This window comes from Phalacrocorax aristotelis, chromosome 10, assembly GCF_949628215.1.
Source record: "Phalacrocorax aristotelis chromosome 10, bGulAri2.1, whole genome shotgun sequence".
NCBI lineage: Eukaryota > Metazoa > Chordata > Aves > Suliformes > Phalacrocoracidae > Phalacrocorax > Phalacrocorax aristotelis.
This window is the reverse complement of record NC_134285.1, coordinates 22054362-22074108: the sequence shown is the minus strand read 5'-3', so window position 1 is coordinate 22074108 and position 19747 is coordinate 22054362. Positions and strand designations below refer to the sequence as shown.

General features: G+C 42.2%; 1 protein-coding gene across 2 annotated transcripts in view; it reads left to right on the top strand.

The window, feature by feature from the left end:
- RGS6 (regulator of G protein signaling 6) overlaps positions 1 to 19747 on the top strand; it is a 288401-nt gene that overhangs the window by 160732 nt on the left and 107922 nt on the right. For both annotated transcript variants that reach the window (XM_075105737.1, XM_075105738.1), the window contains exon 3: positions 19255 to 19354. In XM_075105737.1, coding sequence (XP_074961838.1) covers positions 19255 to 19354 — 100 coding nt within the window. The remainder of the gene's footprint in view (positions 1 to 19254; positions 19355 to 19747) is intronic.

The window sequence follows — 19747 nt, the reverse complement described above, 5'->3', positions numbered from 1 at the left end:
ACCCAATTAATAAATGTGGTTTTGTGCAATATAAGCGGCAGAAGCTTGTACAAAACAGCATCCTGTAACTTGTGTAGTCAAAAGTTATTTTAAAAATTGTGCAGACAGTTAAAGCTGAGAAGACAGAACATAGACTTTCCTGAAATTTCTGTTTCTTTAAAAGGAGAAAAACATCAAGTCACATGTTTCTACAATTCCTTGAGATCCTTGTTGAGAAAAAGAAAAACTTATAGAAGGGCTGCTACTGGTTAAAGAGACCAGATTGTGACCTGACCCTGTGCAAGAAAACAGAGCATAAGATTGATCCCTCAACAGCACACTTCAAGAGACAGCATTTCAAGTCCAGATGCTGCTTGGACAGCCCTGTTTGCCCTGCTTTGGAGGGCAAAGCAGGCCACAGGAGAGGGCTGGCAGAGGAGCCGTGGCTCTATCCCTACTTGACCTCAGCCGCCAAGGCTGGTTGGCTGAATAAAATGCAGGAGAGGGAGGGATTTCTCATTTTGCTCTCTGTAAGAGGAGAAATTCTGATAAGGAGTTAGGAGCTAAAGCAACAGCAACAAGGATAGGAATACAGGTATTGGAGACTAAGTACAGGCTTTTAAAAATATTGGCCGAGATTTCTGTGAAGCGGGCTCTTTTCCAGCGTTACCCCCCAGGCAGCACACGGCTCATCTTTGCCTGTGCCTGCAGCTGCTGCCCAGGTACCTTAGCGGAACCTCAGAGAAAGGGGGAGAAGGATTTTTTATGCTAGTTTAGTTCTCAGTTCCTAGAGGAACAAAACAGAGGACTTGATCTAAAAAGATAAGTTTTTCTTGTGGGGTTTTTTTTTGTATTTCCACTTAGGACAGAGCTATACAGCAACAAACACCCATTTGTGGATACATTGCTAAAAGACTTGCTTGTTTTGAGCTCAGCAACTAGGGCATGCCAAGAGTTTCCTTTAGCATCATTCAGATGAAGTAAATGTACCAGGTTATATGTAGCACCTTTAAATTAGTGAAACATTATTAAAATAGTTTTAAATAACACACAAGATCTGAGGAAGGCTGTAGTAAAGAAAAAGCCAAAAGCAATTCAGAGTAATAGTACTTAGGGATAATTAATTCCTGTATTTTCATGTGCAGAGCGTATATCAGAAGCTGTTGGCTCAAAGACTTTCATCAGCCAAAGCACAGCTGTTGGCGATGGCAAGCAGTCTAGTTCAGTGTTTTTGCATGAACATATCCCTGCCTCCTGCTCATCAAAGATTCTTTAAATTGTTCTATTCAGTTGGGTAGTACTCAACATAATCTAAATATCTATTTAATAGTTTGTCAGTATGTTATCAGTAAATTCATACAGAAGTGACCTGCAGTTTGCTATATGCGTAAGATCAGCATACACTGGAACAGAGCTGGGAGGAGTGAAGAAACTACGCACACAACTTTAGTGATATGAGTTATTACACGTTAATAGAAATGCTCATAAACAAACTTTAATAAACTTGTCAATTGAAATGATCAGAAAATTATTTGCAGCTGTGAATGTAAAAAGATATGGAAAATCTGAGACTGTCATTAAGAGGTTTTTTCCTAATAATAAAGGTATAATCTCCTAAAACATCTTATGGTATTTTATAAAGAAATTTTATGGCTAAATTCCTGCTGAAACTCCCATGAACATGAAAACCCACACAGGATTAGAGAGAACCACTGAAAGACACTATACAATAACTGAGCAGTTTAATTTCTAGAAATGGGGAGGAACCTTAGCTTCTACTGTAGTTATTTGGACATGTCAAAAATTCAGTGTCACTTGTTCTTAAATCTGCCACATGAAATGATAGTGTGGAAAGTTGAGGGGGGTGGTGTTGTTACACCTGTATTGATACTATGTGAATGGGTATTCTTATTTCAGTAGACGTTTAGTAAAACTACAAACATGAATTCCTGCAGTGTTTGAAATTTCTAGTATAATGTGCTTAACAATAAGCCAACATTAATTAATTTGGTGGTACCCAGTGGTACATACCTATCAAGAAGCTAATAGTACTTCCCCCCCCATGACTGAGATATGCAACGTCTATTGTTCTGAGTGAAAACAACATAGCTTTCACTATTGTCTGAAACTGAGGGCAAGTTTCCTGTGAATTTCTTCATGGGTAACCAGATGTGTTTTAAATAATGAACTCTAGACTGTTTTTTTTCCTGTTCAAGAATTTGCCCTCCCCTGGACCGCACCTCCAAACCAACATGTTTAGAAGTAGCTGCCTTCCAACTTCATACACTACAAGCTGGTAGAATTCTTTTGATGTCCTGATTGTCGTGCTGGCACCTTGGCAAGGGCAGCATACCCCAATGCAGGGGCAAGAATAAATAGCCCTGAATTGGGATGGAGGTACATAACTGGTGCTGGTGTTGAACTGGGTGTGCTGTAGGACTGCTGAGGCAGGAAAGGCAGGCCTGTTAGGTAATTTGATGAACAACAGAAAGACAGCTTCTCTTGCGTTTGAGTCTGCAAGTTTCAGCAGGAGCTCTTCCCATGTAGATGGGTCAAACGTAAGATCTTAGTTGTGCGTGGGTTGTCTCAAGGTAAACGTGTTCAATGCTCACTGCTGCAATTTCTGCAGCTGTGGCAATGACATGAAAGATGAACTCTCTCTAATATGTGATCCCTTGTTTTTGTAGAACCGGTAGGATTGTAATTGTATCCGGTATCTCCCCTCCCCACCAAATGTGGGCCTGTGTGTTCAAGAGTTGTGCAAGCTGTGAGTTTCAGAGGGAGAATTAAATATGTAGGCAGCAAGACTGAATAAGCTGAGATTTTGGAGTGCTCTCCCTCCTGTGTGTGCGTGGGACCCTCCAGAGTGCTCCCCAAGCTTGGGACAGAGGAGTAACATGTTCTCGTACTTTTAGAGGAGCAAATGCATGGTGGGGAGCAGGTGGACAAAGTAGGTGAGGAGACTAAGGCACTCAGAGATTGACACAGAATGGTGGGAAGTAACCTTCCCTGAAGCCTAGGGGACTGAGGAGGAGGAGCTGCATGTGCCTCAGGTAAGAGGATCCAAACTACTCTCTTGGTGCATCTGGAACAAGCAAAATGCTTGTGGCAGGTCTTCTGTTGCGGGCAACAGGGTAGCGGGAAGGACAGAAATGTAGACAGGACAGGAAACAGCAAATACCAGGAAAATGAGCATTAAGCCCTCAGGACGTCTTGAACTTTGGAGACTGACTGTGCCATGATTATGTGCTACAAAACTTTGCTCTCAGGTATGTTGAAATGTGCTAGTTCTTAGTCCCAGGAAAATCAAAAAGGTTGTTGCTGACTCCACAGAATGATGTGTCAGGATGCAGGGTAGCAACAGAAATGATCAGAAAAATGATATTTGGAAGCTGGCGGTGAATCTTTTGTCTGAATAAGGACTATGAGCAACAGAGAATAGAGACCTATGGATTGTTTGGCTTTTGGAAAGCCTTTGCAGTGTTAGTGCCTGTTCTGCAAACCTGTTAGTAGCCTGTATATCGGGAGCCAAATTCTGACAACAGTGTCAAATGTGAGAATGCAGTCAGACCTCCCTGCATTTGAACTCAAGTTCTGAATGTGAAAGGAGAAGCAGTGGTGTTGCATTTCTGGTAGAGACTGTCCCATCTCTCTGCAAGCATGTTGGAGAACTGCTTGGGTCTGGGAGGTGGTCTAGAGTAAGCCCCTGCCAGCAGCTCGTTTATGTGCTGGAAAACACCAGTAAATACAGGGTGGCCGTGCTCACAGAAATGGCCTTGAATGCTGTCAAGAACGCCAGCTTTGAAATCACCATGCAGCATGCAGTTCCCTCCTTCTTCCCTCTGGCTGTTCAGACATGTATTATTGATGGCCTTCCACCATCCTCCCTTGCCCCGCTCCCGTGGAGTCCTTGTGCACCGCTGAGCCGAAGCAGGTGCAGAGACCAGCGTGGAGCCTGAGCTGCTGATCTCCAGGCTGTCAGGCCTTGTTTCTTTTCATGCATACTTCCTAGCGCTAATAGGGACCACTTGATGCTGGTTCAGAAACTGAAGAGAACTTGTACGGAACTCTTTTTTTTCTTCTTTATCCAGTTATTTAGTCATTACAAATTTTCTTTTTAATATATTCCTGGTCGGCAGAGTAAGAAATGCAGAGCTATGTCTCGCTGAGTTGTCTGTGGGTATAAGGGTTTTCCATCGCTGCCCCCCACCACCCTGGTTAAGTAACAGATTTATGCAGCCTTGTTTTCTGCCTTTGCACTTCAGACAGCTGCTGTCGTAAGACATGTTAGATGGTGGCTATCTGTCTAATTCCTGTTGATTTTTACCAGTGTTGTTGCGGGTTTTTTTAATGAAATTGTTAGCATTAAGTATCAAATCCTGCTCACCACTTTTGTTTGACTTACGATAAAATAAGTAGAGAAAAATCTGTCAGTACTACTTATTTCAGAGGCTTCTTAAATTTCTCATTTAGTCACATTTATATAGTACATATAATGTAACTTTTAAAGGAATGTTCTGAATTAAGAATTGTAAAGAGAAGAAATAGTAGCTCACTGCATACCCTTTGCATTTAATCATGGTTTTGGACATGTGAATAGACGCAGCATTCAAACATTGGTTGAGTCTTAAAAAAAAAAATAAAATTCCAGTTCACTCATTCATATTTTAAATTGATTTTTTTTGCAGTGTACCCATGTGCACATGCACGTATTTTTCATTAGCCAGGCATGTTCACACAGGTGAGAATTATGTGCATTTGTCTTTAGAGAAGCATTTTATTTCAAATAATATTCTTGGCTTTATACAAGCTGCAGAATTCATGCATTAATCGAAGGATCCACATTTGGTCTTTCCGTGTCGTACAGAAAAAGTGACATTGCATCGGAGCAAGAAACCGCTCTTAGATTGTAGAAAGCAAGTGGCAAAAGAAGCAAGTTACTGAATTGCTCTGACTAGTTACTGAAGCTTACTGCAAATTGTCCATTTGTTGAGTAACAAATTGGGATAATTTGTTACTCAAATTATCTGAAAAATATGAATAAATTTTTAGGTTCAGGAGCTGGTCACAATGAAGAATGTTCATCAAAGCTAGGTTTTAGTTTAACCATCTTTATCTGCTCTGTTCTAGCAGGTTAAAAACCAAAGCCCTGCAGAACTGTAGCATTAGGACATTTTAACAGCAAATATCTAATTAGGGTGTTCAACTAATATAAGGGACAAACACTAAGACAAGTTTTTGATTATTTATCTTTGCTAATCTCCTCTGCTAATACACAAAGACTAATAGCATCATAAGCTTCCCAAACCTAATAAACAGCCTGAGTTTGTATGGCAACACAGGGCTCGGAGCCCGGCCGTTGCTTTCTCTCTGCTGCATCGTCGGGGACACCGGCAGCCCAAGACTCCTCTCCTGCCTTGCCAAGTGCCTGCACCTTTCCGTTCTGCAGAAATGTTTCATCTATCACGTACTGTCGTAGCACCATCTTCAACCTGAGTATTAGCATTTCAGGAGGAAGCAGTGATCCACTGACGTGAGCTTTCAGAGTAAGAGGACTTACGGTTACTGTGCTCTTCTCCTTCCCTAGGAAGGGTTTCAGATCAAAGGTTGCTGAGCCGCTTGTCTGGTTCGGATGTGGGGAAGGATGAAGACACTAAGACTCTAAATATGGCACCATATTTCTATGCATATAGCACTTATCCCTTTAGAGTTGCATGTGCTCCAGTCCTCAGACAACCTGCATAAATGAGAGAGTGGGAGCGGAAGGCTCGGGCTGGAACTGGTGGCGGGATGGAGGAGCAAGCCAGGGTGGATGAGGGGTACAAGAGGTTGCTTGGGAGGGAGGAACATGAAGGAGAAGATACTCTGGAGTAAGTTTTCTGGTTGTTTTGTTGTTGTTTGTTTTTGGTTTGTGTTTTGGGATTTTTTTTTTTTGTTCTTATTACGTGAGTGAAAAAAAAAAACCCCACTGCTGCAGACCTGCATAGTTTTATTTTAGGATAGAATTTATGGGTAAAAATATATTAGTCTTTGTGAGACAAGGAAGCTCAAAGGAAATGTCTTTTTGTGCAAGGTTTGTTCTTACCAACAAGGATTACTATCATACTTTTGCTTCTGTCCACTTCTAGATAGACCTATGGCTATATTGCCACAAAAAGTTAGACCGCTGAAAGATGAGTTGCTGAAAAGTGTGTTAGATACATTTTAATTCTGCTTTAGAGGTAGTTATGTTGCTTTGCGGACAGACAGAGAAGACATTTAGGAGTTAATTTCTTAGAAAAAGTATGTTATGAAACAGGGAGACTTTGAATCTGCCTCAGTACTGAATATTTCAATACTTCAGTGACTTGAATAACGACCTTAGCTGGTAAGAAGATGATTTTACAGCAAAGTGAAAACTCCTTATACTCTTTTGTTAATAATTTACCATTAAGTACTAGTGTCAGACTTAAGCACCAATAAGATTAAAAAGCATAAAGGTACAGGTCAGGCCTGCTAACATATAACTCCTTTGTCAAAGTCACATCTCTGAGGGTAGTAAGTGTGTTTATAAAAAGTTAGAACAGGAAGACATTTTAAAACAGTGAATCCAGTGTACTTCTGAAACCATAAAATGTATTTTTCACCTGTGTGTAGAGCTGCTTCTGTTCCATCTTGGAATGAGGCAGGTTAATCATTTTAATGTGGTCTGTGATTTATATTGCAACTTATGTGCTTAAAACTCATGTTGTTTATGTGTGCTGCTTAGTGCGTTACTGTTTCAGTACGTTAGATAGGTATGACCTATGACCAAATACCCCATCTGTGTCTCAGCTGACATTTGACAATCAAAAAAAAACCCCTCTCTTGCAATATAGTTGTGTATTTAACTATTCCATCTTTCAGCATCAAGCAGTTAAAAATGTAGTGGGTAAGATGTTCTGGCTAGCCGTTCTTGGAGACTTATGCAACTGAGATGTATAGGCATTTGACTTTTTAAATCAAGCAATATTCTACAAGCAAAAGTATGCTAGTGCAGAAACCATTGCTGTGGAAAGTAAGGTAGAGTGGAGGTCAAGACCATGTTGTACAACAAGTTGTTTGTGTGTAGTAAGATTGAATAGGTGTATGGTGGTGTTACCTGTGCTAGATGTTCTCCTTTCACACAATGAAAACATAGTTTTGTTGAACATGAAATCCATGAGAAAAAGTTACCTGTGTCATGCAAAAGGATTATTTACTATTTATGTTTTGGAGCTAATACTATCTGTGTCTAAAAGAAAAAACCAAACACCAAAACAAAACCGTGTATAGATACATCTATTACATGACAGTGATATGAAAAAGGCTAAGAGTAGTTGTTTTGTGCTCTGGAGGTAGGTTGCTTGCTCTCATTTAGTATGTTCACATGTTGAAACAACCACAGAGCTGTAGCCACAGGATGCAGTCTCTGCTTCTTTTATTCTGTTCTGTCCTTTCTCGGTGAATAAACCAGCAAGTTAGCATTTCAGGGCCAGAGACAGGCTTTTGTGTTGACTGCGGGCAGAAGAGGCAGGCGAGAGCGCCCTTTTGTTCTTCCTGGGTAATTCTGCGTTGTGAGGAGTGTTATCAGTTGTCTCTTACACAAGCCCTGTAGGGAAGACAGCAATGAAAGTAAATTATATATCTATATTTGTAGTTTTTCTAACTTTCATTCTGCAGGTAACTCTTCTCGTGTCCCCTGCCCCAGATTAAGAAAAATACTGCTTAGGTGTCAAGACATAGTAGTCTCTTAAAATTGGTGTCTTTGGCAGGGTTCACAGACGTTGTAGCTGTTTCCAACCACAGTGCACTTGTGTTCTTCAAAGCTGGGGCATCTCTGACTCTTTCTGGAAAGGTTTTAATGTGTATTATAAAAGAGGGTTAAAAGGAACAGAAGAGCCCCAGTCGGGCATTAGGCACATTAAATGCCAGAATTGAATCAAGCAGCAGTTTGCTGAGATTTTGAAGAAAAGCAGACATGGCATCATTTTTATTAACTGCCACAAGCTTGCTGCAAGTGATGTAGTCCTTGATTCATTATTAGCAGGAGAAGGAAAACTTTGTTGGGGGAAAAAGAATCTGACATTTCTTTCTATACGAACAAGGAAAATTATTCTTTTTGCAAAGTGCTGTTATAAATTGTTTTAAGTATTTCTCTTAGTAAATTGACAATATTGTTGCTACCAAAGGACACAGTTAACAGTAGTAGAACCACTGAATAAATCATAAAATCATAAAATCAAAATGAAGTAAACCTCACCCATGGTGAGCACTGTAATTGAGTCTCAGCAGCACTTGGAACTACTGTTTGATTTGCAGCATTTGCTTTGCCGAAGGGAAAGCACCAGTCAGTCTTAGAATAATGAATGGCAGTTGAAGTGCATGAAAATGTTAATGAATCCAGTAATGATGATCACGTTATGAGAATCGTATGCTAAATGGAAGGCATGAATTAAAAACCCATGATCTGTGACGTTTGGATTTGGTTTTTTTCATTCTAGCAATAGCTGCTCTCAAAGTCAAGGGCCAGAGCAATTGAGTGGCTCAGTTCAAGAGGCTCTGGGACTCCTATGTTATGCAAACTGGCCTATCAGCATAAATTACCATATTTCAATAAATTAATTCCTAAATTACAATAGCATTGGTCAGACAGTATCAGATCTGGTTTGATTAATGCTCAGATACACTTTAAATTTTCTCTAATACTTTTCATTTTACGGCTGCGCACTAATGTGTCGGAGAGTGAAGTAGAACACTTCAAAAAATGTTTTTTCAATAACTGCTAAATTCCCAAACCTTATAACCTCACTAAAAATATGGAATCTGTACTTTGCAGCATGTTTAGATATGGTGTGGGTGGCCAGACCAGGCCTGCCTGTCACTGCCTTTTGTTGTGAACTCTTTCCCAGTGCTAGTACAGAAAGTCCTGCAGTGCTAAACGCTTCAGATTTGTCTCTTCATGGGCTAACCCAAGGTCTTCCGTTTCCAACACTGGTAATCTTTTGTGGTTTTCTGATAATAAAATTATTGGTTTTTTTATATATGCATTTAAAAGGCATTAAAAATCAATATGGAAAAAAGACATAGTTTGTAGACGTATGGAAAAAAAAATTCCAAACCTACATTCCTTCACTCTCAATCAAACAAATCTCCACAAAGTCTCTTTTTTTTTAATTCTGTTCTGAAATAAAAATGAAAATAACGTTCCCTTTTGCAGTAGTACCTTTAAATCCTGGGTGGAAAATCTGAGGGGTTTCTGTGTCTTTGCCTTTATAATTTTTTAAGTAATTTTTTAATGTGTTCAGAAAGAAACAAACCAACACAGCCCCCCTCCCCCCCCAGGGTAAAAAAAACCCAAACCACCACAACACACACAGAAAAACCCCAGACAAAACCCTCAAACCAACCAACCAAAACCAAAAAATTCCCACCAAACAAAACCTATTCCAAGGTGACATTATCAAGTGGAAAGGGAGAGAAACAAAATACCACCTTTTGACGGTGGTGAATAGGCTTTCCTCTTTTTCCTGTAATTGATAAACTGCTCTGCTTTGCATCTACTTAACAGCATTTGGAGGTGAGGGGGTTGTATCTAGTCTTTATTGTGGTACGGCACGTTGCAGTGCGAAGAGTAAAATGATGCATGAAATGATTTGTTACCCTATATTATGTGCCACAATATTATGTACATAGAGGAATGCTTCAAAAAAAGGGCAAAAAACCCCCAATTCCTGAAGCCCTGCTTTTTGTTGTTTTGAAAAGAAATATTTGGTGGGTGTATATATTTATTTCTGCATTATTTATTTTAGCTAAGCCACAGGAGCCCATCAGCTAGAAAAATAGAAGGGATACGCTGGATAGTCTCCCTCATCAATTCATTAGGGGAGGTAACGCCGGCGATGCGGTGCCTGTGATACAGCTTTCCTGCAGGGAACAACAAACCCAAACTTTTTCATCTCGTACTGGAAATAGCTCACGAACTATTTTCTGAATGGCTCCAAGTAGCTTCATTACTGGGGAGAAGGTAGGAACATGTTTATGAAGCTTTGCAAAATGAATAGAAAATGATGGTACACCGCATTTCTTATCAAATAATATTCTCAAGTTTGTACTACATAATTTCATCTGATTTTGCTGGCGGTTGATAGTTCTTTGTTGAAGCTCAGATTGAAACAAGAAGTTGGCAGTGTAGAAGTCTTACGATTCGTGTGTCCTCCTTTTCACTGCAGATACCTTTCTGCCCTTTCACGAGAGTGGGGGCACAAATCTTCCCTCAGGCATGGGGCCTAAATCCAAGTGCAAATTTAGGCCTTACAGTTTTAAACAGAAAATAGTCACTTTAAATGGGATTTACTTTCTTTCCGTTTTCTTCCTCTGTATGCAGAATATAGTCAGGAATGTAGCAGATACCTCTCTATCTTTTTTTCCTCAGTTGCAGCATTGATTCCTGTTAAAGATCTGTTAGTGGGGTAGAAAATCTGTTTTGCTTTAAAAAAGTGAGAACTGGAGAACAACACAGTCCTCTCTGAGTGTGAGGTGATACAATGACATTTGCTGCTAATCATTACTTAGATTTTTAAAGACAGCAGTAGCAGTGCCAAAACCCTGATCAGGCATCCGCCAACTCCATCCCCACTTCTTATCTGCTTAATATTTACGTCTCTATTTAATTTCAGTAAAGAATACATTTAATGGAATGCTTCAGATTAATTATTTAGCAGTTGCTGCACTGTGTAGCAAGAGGGGAAAACATGGCTTATGAGGAACTACTTGTCTTATTACACCTGCTCAGTATTGTTTAAAGTAATTTAGTTTCTGCCAGACCTCGGAATGGCCTTTTCCACCCCATTGCATGGGAAGGCTCATTTACACATGCCAGCGGCACTGTCGAGGCGGTGGCTGGGTAGTCCTTTCCTCCCCAGCCTCACACTGAAGGCAGGTGGGGTGGGAGGTGGCAGCTCTGTGTTTCCAGCTCTGGAGACGGATGATGAGCCTTGAGAATATTGTCCAGTTCCCAGCTTTGGGAAGGCGGAAATGAAGTCTGCTTGGATTTGTGGATTTAAAGTTGTTTCGGTACAGTTCATAACCGGCTCTTAATTTTTATCGAGATTTGGGGAGCTGCAAGTTTCTGTGTGGGAACAGATTGGTTACCCACTGAAGCCTGGCATTTTTCTGCCTGGAAGTGCCTTATATTTGATGCTCCAGAGGAGAGTGAACTTCCTCTGCAAATGTTGTGTTTATCAAACTGCAGTTCAGCATCACGGGGGAGAGAGAGGTGCTACTTTCTCATGCCAGGTCATGCATAGGCCACCACAGGCTAGGATTATTGATTATTTCATGTAATCTAGTGTAATACTGAAACTCTTATGTGCTACTTCTAATCAGTCTTGAAAAACTGGCCTCAAATCATGTTACAAATTGGAGACTTAGCCTGGTGGTTTTGGAGGATTTAAGATTCCTGGAGCTTTCTCAGTCATTCCAGCACAAAACCATGTTTCAGCATAACTCTGTTTTTTGTGAGAATGGTTAGTTGATGGCCAGAACTCGAAGTGAAATTCAGTGTGTGGGAGCTAACCCCCAAAAGAAGCACTCACAAAATCAAAGCTGTTGAACTCAACTCTTAATTTTGGCACTTGTCTATTCAAGAAGTTTGTGCAGTGTTATTTTAGATGGCAGCTGGGTCACAGCTTTGCTTCTGGGCGTTCCTGAGGGTGAGCCCATTGCCTTCGCCCTGGTGCCCTGCCTGCGGTGGGAGCAGCAAGGGGCCCAAACGTGCGTGCCTGCTTGGGAGTGGGCACGCGAAGGAGCTCTGCCACGCCACTCCTACAGCAGTCCCTGGGTGGGCTGTGGTAGGCATGCCTGTTCCGCTCCTAATTCATCGCTGTATGAGCAATCTGGAGACCTGCGTAGTTTTACATTCCGTGCAGTGATGCAACAGAAGAGAAAATCTCTGCTGCTTCCACGGCAACTTGTGCGTCGGACCCTGGCTGGAGTGAGGCAGCAGGATGCCCTCAGTCTCTACAGTTGGTGACTTCAGGAAAAGCTTGTCAAAACAAAGCACGTGCTCTCATGCTCCCCCTCTTGGTTACTGACATAAGGGGACTGTGGTGGATACAGTCCTGCAAGTGCAGCTTTAGATTTCCTCTTGGAACTTTCTTCCTTCATATTTCAACCCATGCTGCTGCTTTCTTTTGAATCTATTAGTCTTCTATCTGTAGATAGTCATTGCAGAGAACTTCAGGATTATCCATTCAAATCTTGCTGAGGACGGCGTGGTCGGAAGTAGTTGGTACTAGGTGACTGGTGACCGGTGTAAAATGGCCTGGGAGGCTCAGTGCTGTCACTAGCGACAGATACCAACAGCCCAGATGCTGTCAGCACCAGTGGCTCCCTTAGCAGCAGTGTTTAGGGGACAGAGGGACTGAACTTATTCCTTTTTTTCCCCAAAATGGTTCCTCCAATTCAGATTGCACCCTGCAAACAGTTTATAGATGATTCCACACTACAGTTTTCCTGGCTGGAACAATCTGTGCATTTATGCATCTATCTGTGTATGGCTCTTCATATGTGTTTGGATAGTTCTTAAGTCACACAAAAGCCGCCCCTATTCAATACATGCTGTATGGCAGTAATAGTATAATTTCTTTCACCAAAATGTGGCTTGCATCGCACCTCGGTGATAATTCTACAGCCATTTGGTTTCCACTGGAGTGCTTTATTTTAAATTCACATCGTCTTCACTGGATATTTATGATACTTTCCTACAGTCATAAAAAGCTTAACATTTCTGCTTACAGACCAAAGGAAATATGTGGTCTAACATGCACCTAACCTGAGAAGGTTTCTAATTAGAGTGGTCGTGTTCTAAATAATGTAAGATCTTTCAAGCCGATTACGTGCATATGTGTGACATCTTTACCATAACTGTAGAAAGCGTGGGGGAAAATGCACCACAGCTCGCAAGAAACTTCTGTTATGCTGTAAAATGCAACGGAGTCCCAAGCATTTGCTACTGTAATTACAGTTGCACGATCACTAAACAAGAGCTCACGTTTAGTATTTTACACAGCTTTCTAACATGCCAAAATAGCCTCCTGTTTTAAGCAATTATAGCTCATGTAGAATTTGAGCTCATCAGGAGCTGTCTGTCAAAACGTTTGTAATGAAAAATTGAGTTTGCATAACAGTGACGCATTAATGTCTTTTGCTTCTAACTGTTGACACTGATGGGCTAAAAAGCTTGATTTTGGGGGAGGGAGAAAATTGCATTAGTTCAGCTCATTTGGAGAATCTCTGTTTGCTGAATTAATTTGCTAAGCTTTGTTTTTCTGCTGAATATTAAACCCTATTTTCCAACTGTGCATATGTTGCCTAAGGGGAATAGCTTCAGCTCTCGCTTTCCATGACTACGTTTGCTTATAATGCAGCCCAGGCTGAGCCAGGGGTGCTGTGCAGAGCTGCTGTCATAGCCTGTGTTAAGGGAGGCATGGTCTGATCAAAAAGCTGCTGCCTGGTACCCCCCAAGCTCCGGTGTTGCACCTCAGCAGCTGAATAAGAAGTGTAGCAGTTTTGCCCTGAGCATCTTTTTGGTTAATTCAATTGATGTGGTGAAGCCTGTCCCTCCATGTGATGGCTTGCTGAGTAGATACTCACTGTGTGAAACTCTAGCTAGATTAGCAGCAGTATACACATAATTATGATGAGTGCCTTGGTAGTTGTCCCTTCAGTGATACCCTCCTATTCACAACAGAGATGTGGAAATGATAAAGCATGTTACCAGTTTCACGGTGACATTATTAGCTCTGTTTCACCCTCCCAATAAACACCTGAAGAACGTAGTTGTTGTTTTCTTCAGTCCCTGAAACGCACTCGAGCATGAGGGAGCTGTGTGGTACACTCTGCCTTTATCCGAAATAAGCTCTGAAATTTAAAAAGAATCAGAGATAAAAGCTCAGTCGGGAAGAGGACGAGTTCCATCGGTTCCCCTGCCCTCAGCTATCACTGGAAGTTAGTCATGTCGGAAGCAGCCAAATGGCCCTGCCGGCTGGCACGTCGGTGCTCTGCCACGCTTTGGTTTTGTTGCCGTCGTTGGCATTGTGAAAGGTGGTCAGAGACGGGGAGCATCTCTTTTTGTAGTTGTGTAGCATCCACTATCTGAGGCACTCCAAGGACTTCTCTGACATCTTTGAATTAAGTTTTGCTGCCCCTGCGTGATTCCGTATTATCTCCATTACACAGGAGGGGACACTTGGACAGAGCCACAAGAAGCTGTTTCCTGAAGGTCACACAGCACTTCTCTGGCAGTCCTGCTCCGCTGCATTTCAGCGCTGCCTCAGAGGCAAGGTTGTCCTTTCTCCCTCGAGGGTGCCGAAGGGTGGTGTATTAGCCCTTTTTCGTTTTCTTTTCAGCCTCCTTTTCCTGCATTTGAGCAGAGTGAAGTTGTCTGGACGGGTGAAGCGAGTTGACTTCAGACATCTTGTCAAACCTACTTTCCTTGTCTGTGTGGGGGTCGGGGGCTGCGTGGCAGGAGCCAGCAGGTGCAGAAGGCACAGGCACACTGGTAGTGTCAGAGAGCTAGTCAGAGGCACCTCTGGGACCCGTACGGGTTGGCAGAGCGAGAAACGGTCTATTTTAAACTTATATTTCAGTCAAGAGTATAAGATCAAATGTATTTGTAATTGTTGCCATCATGCTACCTGACAACTGGCTGATCCTTTCCTCCACGTGTCATCCAGCCCCACCAATCTTCATGAGAGCTCTCATCTGCCGGGGCAAAGAGGGTATTTGCATAACACAGAGGTGTCTATCCAACCCTATAGTTTAATGTTGGCACTGATGAGCAATGCGCAGAGACCCTCCAGCCGCAGGTTAGCCAGTGACAGGAACCCCTAAGAGTAGGGTACCTGCTGTGAGTAATCAGTCAGGAACCTCATGCATACCAAAATATTCAGAAATAGGTAGCAGGACCTTTCCTGCAGGGTCCAAGGGAGTATGTGCAGCTAACTCAGACGCTAGAATACGAAAAGGGCACTTTTCCCTCACTAGCTCACAAAACTGAGCTGGTAAAATGGGACTGTGGTGGCCTCTGACATCAGCACATGGTAATCACTCAGCTGCAATTAAACGTGTTCAGCCGGGTGGCTCCAGTAAGCTGTTGTTGGTGTCCAGGTATGGGGTCGTGGGAGGTGGGAGCTGTTAGCCTTTCTTCTCTGTGTTACTTGCCTTTCCCTCAGACCGTCGCCTCCAAGGTCAGCCTTGACAGTGAGCAGGGCTCCTCCAGGGCTCAGCAAGGCAGTGCACGCTAACGTGCTGCGGTCTGCGTGCCTGCTTTATTTTGGTGCTGGGGGAGAGAGAAGCTACTGCAAAGCTGAAAGTCATTTTTCTCCTTACAGTGGTAACGCGAGGAAGGTTGTGTGGCACTAACCCAAAGTTGCCAGGCTGCGATCGTTACGTTTGTTGTTGTATTACGACTTACACTACATTTGTTAATGTGTTATAATAAATTTTATTTTCCCCTACTTCAGGAAAGGGACTTCTCATCTCCCAGTGATAGACATCTCAGCTATGACAGAAATTCAGGTTCTTCTACTTCATGCCTTTACCCTCCTCAGGCCATTAAATACACTAATAGTGGAAGAGAAGGTGGTCTAATGAATACCAGAAATTCCCACATACGCATTAAATCCCCAACACATTCTGTGTAACGATACGGTGGTAAACTCTCGTAAACTACCTGCTCTAGAGCCCTCTCTCCACTGATAACGTGCTTCTGAAGCCAAAAGCCCTTTTCAAGGCATTGAAAGTGGGGTAAGGTGAAATAAAGTCATTCTGGACAAATGCAGGGAGCAGAGCTGTCATTAACCAGTCAGGAGGAACAGCAGATCTAGTTTGTTAGGCATACGTTGCAGCGTGTAGCTAACAGTGACAGCAGATACATAAATTGCTCTGCCTTTCTCGGGGAGATACTGACCCAGAATCCACTTGGAGAGAAGAGTAACTGTCCCTTTCACTAATGCAAAATCAGACCAGATTGAAATAGCAGTGACCTCCATAACAGGAGAAAGGAGGAGGAAGGAAAAAACCAAAACAAAACCAAACCAAAACAAAAATACCTCACATTATGTGTTCTTACCGGGACTTTTGTTAGGCAGAAGTTAGTTCACCAAAGCTCGCTCATTTAGGAGTGATAAATGTGAGGAATGTTTAGTTTTACTAGTTCCTGCCTCCTAGCCTGATGAAATGAACTATCCAAGGACTCCTATTCCCTATCTGCTAGACAGGGAAACCTAAAGGATAGTTAATGACATGTAGAAACATAGGGGAGAATTATTAGCAGTGAAGTGTCTAGGTAACTCTCTTAAAAGTTAAGATGAAAGGCTTTGATGCAAACGACCTTCAAACTTGATGGTCCCTCTTTGTGTATCTCCACACTTGAAGCTCTACTAATCGTTTTTCCCCACTTTGTCACTATATCACTTATTTCATGAAACATTTCCATAGCTAGGCAGGACTTTGGATCCAGGGTGGTAATATCTGCAAGCATTGTGTGGGTGCAAAACACAAAGGCAGGTACAAATGGTCAGATCTTCTTTGTAGTGGGCTGAACAAAAACTTGACGTAGGTTGCTAGATATAGTTTTTTAATATTTTATTTAAAACTTGATTATAACTTTACAAAAGGTTGTTTCTTTGAGTAGGCTATGCTGTCGCCTTTGAGCAGTGGAGGAATTTGCTGGAGAGCACGGGGAAAGCTTGTTGGAAATGGAAAGACTGTACAACCAGAGGCTGTAACCCTGCGGTCTCCCAGGCAGCAGGCTGCAAGTGCTGGCATACTGTAGGAGGATGACAATATGTAGTTGTCTGTGGATCAGATGAGAGGACAGGGAAGGAAGGAGATGTGGCATCTGAGCAGAAAGGGAAGGAGAGAAGAAACATCCAGCGCTCAGAAATAAGGAGAGCAGAAAGCTCCGGTAGTCAGGCTGGAAGACAAGAAGAAGGAGGAGCCTTTTGGGAAGGAATTATCTCTGGGACAGTTTTGTCTTTTTTGATTTAAAATTGCAGTAGGCTTTTGTAATTGTGACTAAAAGCCAAATTAATGGCCCCACTTAAGACACCAGTGCCTGCTTGATTACTTGAAATGGGGATAGTTTAGGTAAAAACCTAAATCACGGCTGGTGTTCCTTTAGTTTATAGTAAGCAAAAAGAATAAGAAGTTTATTTTCTTGCATCAAAACAATTATTTCAGCTCATTTTTCATTCTGAACTAGTCATTGAAATAGAAAAAGAGAAAACAGGTTTACCAAAAATTATAGTTGCAGTTTTTAAAGTCCTTAAGTATTCCTGATAGGACTCATAATACATTCTAGAGTAGTTTCTTCCTCGTATGCATGGAAAAATCTCTCTCCGATGCCAGCTACAAGTGCGTATTGATGAAGGCACGTAAACAGTTGGTCACAGAGGGGCTTTTTCATTGCCTTGTTGAAGCGCTTCTTAGTCTGGCTGACCTTCTTGGTCCACCCTCCACAGGCAACTCAGCTGTCCTGCCCCTCTGGCAGGTCTGGCGTCAGAGCGCTGTATCCTCGTGGGTCTGGTTTCACAATAAGCAATGCTGTCAGGCCCCTCTCAATGCCGTGGGGTGCTGTGAAACACTTAGCACTTCTTGTCCAGCCTGAGAGGAGCAGTTGCTCCTCAGGTATCCTTGAACTGGGAGAATCTCTTTCGATCAGCAAATAACCTTGCATAAAGTTTGGGTAAAGGGCAAAAGGTTGTATTAATTTTCGTAGTGTTTGAGTTAGGGGAAAAGTAGCATTATTCTATCACAGATTAACTGTAGGTAACCCCACCCTCCCATAATCTATTGAATATCTCAGGATATTTTAATCTTTGTGACTTTGTTCCCACTGAGAATTTGTTCAGGACATGTGTTAGCTTAAAAAGAATATATAAACAAGGTGTGAACAGTTTGGTGAGGTGATAGCCTGAGGTTAAAAACGCAGTGATCAAATTCAGTGTCTGAAGTTGGCAGGGACATTGCCTTACCGCCTCAGGAAGGCTTGAAATTAAACTTGTTTTGAAATATAGGTGTTAAGTCTGTGAAAGAAACTCACTTGCACCTCTAAACGAAGCTGGCTTTATAGAGTTGAAGAGAGCTGGTTGAGCTCTCAGGCTGCCGTTAGGGGAGAGAGGGGCTGTGCTCCCACCACGTAACCTCTCTGCTGAGGTTGTGTTTTGCAGCATCTGTGAGGAGGAGATCTTTAGGTAAAATCAGAGCTGTGCTCCCTGTCTGGCTGCCGTTGGCCTTGGCCCCCTGTCGCCAGCGGGTAGGGGCTGTGCTGTCAACTGCTCAAGCTAATAGAGCCAACAGATTTGGGTTTGTTTTGGTTGGGCTTCTGAGACCTTATTAACTTGAAGGAAGAGAGTTTTTGGAGATACCAAATTTCTGCACTGTGCTTACATTGAGCTTTTTTTTCTCCCTGACATTGCCTTTAAGTAAATGCAGGTGGAGTAGCCTCAAAAGGAACAAAAACCCCATCCCGTTTTAGAGTAAACAGGAGGAGGATTAAGCTCCTTTCCCCAGTAATCAGATCCTCTGATTGCCACGTCTTTTGAAGATGATTGTATATTTGCCTGTGTGTGGTGGGTTATGTGCTTGTGAAGTAAAAGTTAACTTGGCTGTGAAAATCTAACCAGTTTTTCCTCTATCATCGTTTCACTTTTGATAGTGTACTTCATACAGTGACCACAGACACATACCATCCCTGCCTACAGCATGAGGCACGGGGAAATCACCCTGCGGTTGTCCTGTCTTATGCTCTTTTCAAGCTGTAGGGCACTGGCAATGTCGGGGAGCCTTTGGAAAATGAAAACCACCCAAAGGTCACAGTATTGAGGATTCAAATGAATGTGGGAGAAGGGGGGAAACCAGACTGGACAGGAAGCACCTTAAGCTCGTCACAGTATAGAGTCTAACTTAATTCACATGTGGGCCAAACAACATGTTTCTGTCACCACTGGTCAGCAAAAAAGCGTGTTTGCAGTAGGATTGTCAGTATGTGCAGACCACCATCTCTTGAGCAGGTCTATGTTGTCTCATGGTTTCTAGTCTCAGAGTTTAAATATGGGAGGTTGTAGCTTTGTCTCTAGGTCTGTGTTTATGAAGTAACATGCTTGGTATATTTGAAGCCCATCTGACCGGCAGGGCTCCAAAGCACTCACGTCGTACAAACATAAGTCACCGTTCTGCATAAACCACTAAGTCTTTCCTTCCTTTTGACAGATTGAAGACATCATTACAAGAATGCAGGATGACAAAGCAGGTGGAGTTCCCATCCGCACTGTCAAGAGCTTTCTGTCCAAAATCCCCAGCGTTGTCACTGGTAAGGACCCTGGTTAGCAGGGAAGAGAGTGTGAGCTGTTATTCACTGGCGCTAGGTAAATGTGCTGCTAAAGCCACAAAGAACAAAGAGTGAAATTAAAAAATGCCCCTTCTGCTTATTTTTTCTGCATGTTGTTATGGGGTGAAGTATTAAATCAAGATTTCTTAATTCTGTTTAAGCAAGCATTTATATTTCTTTGGGTGAGTTATATTTTAAAACGTTACATAGCTTTTGTGGCTATTACAGTATAACCAGGCAGAGGCATTCCCTATGACGGGCATAAAAAGATCTTGTGGAATAACTCAGGAAAGAAAGTTAAAACAATGTTTTCTTACTCATACCCAGATACTCCTATCAGACTTCTGTGACAGGTAGAGGAATGTGAAATACTTT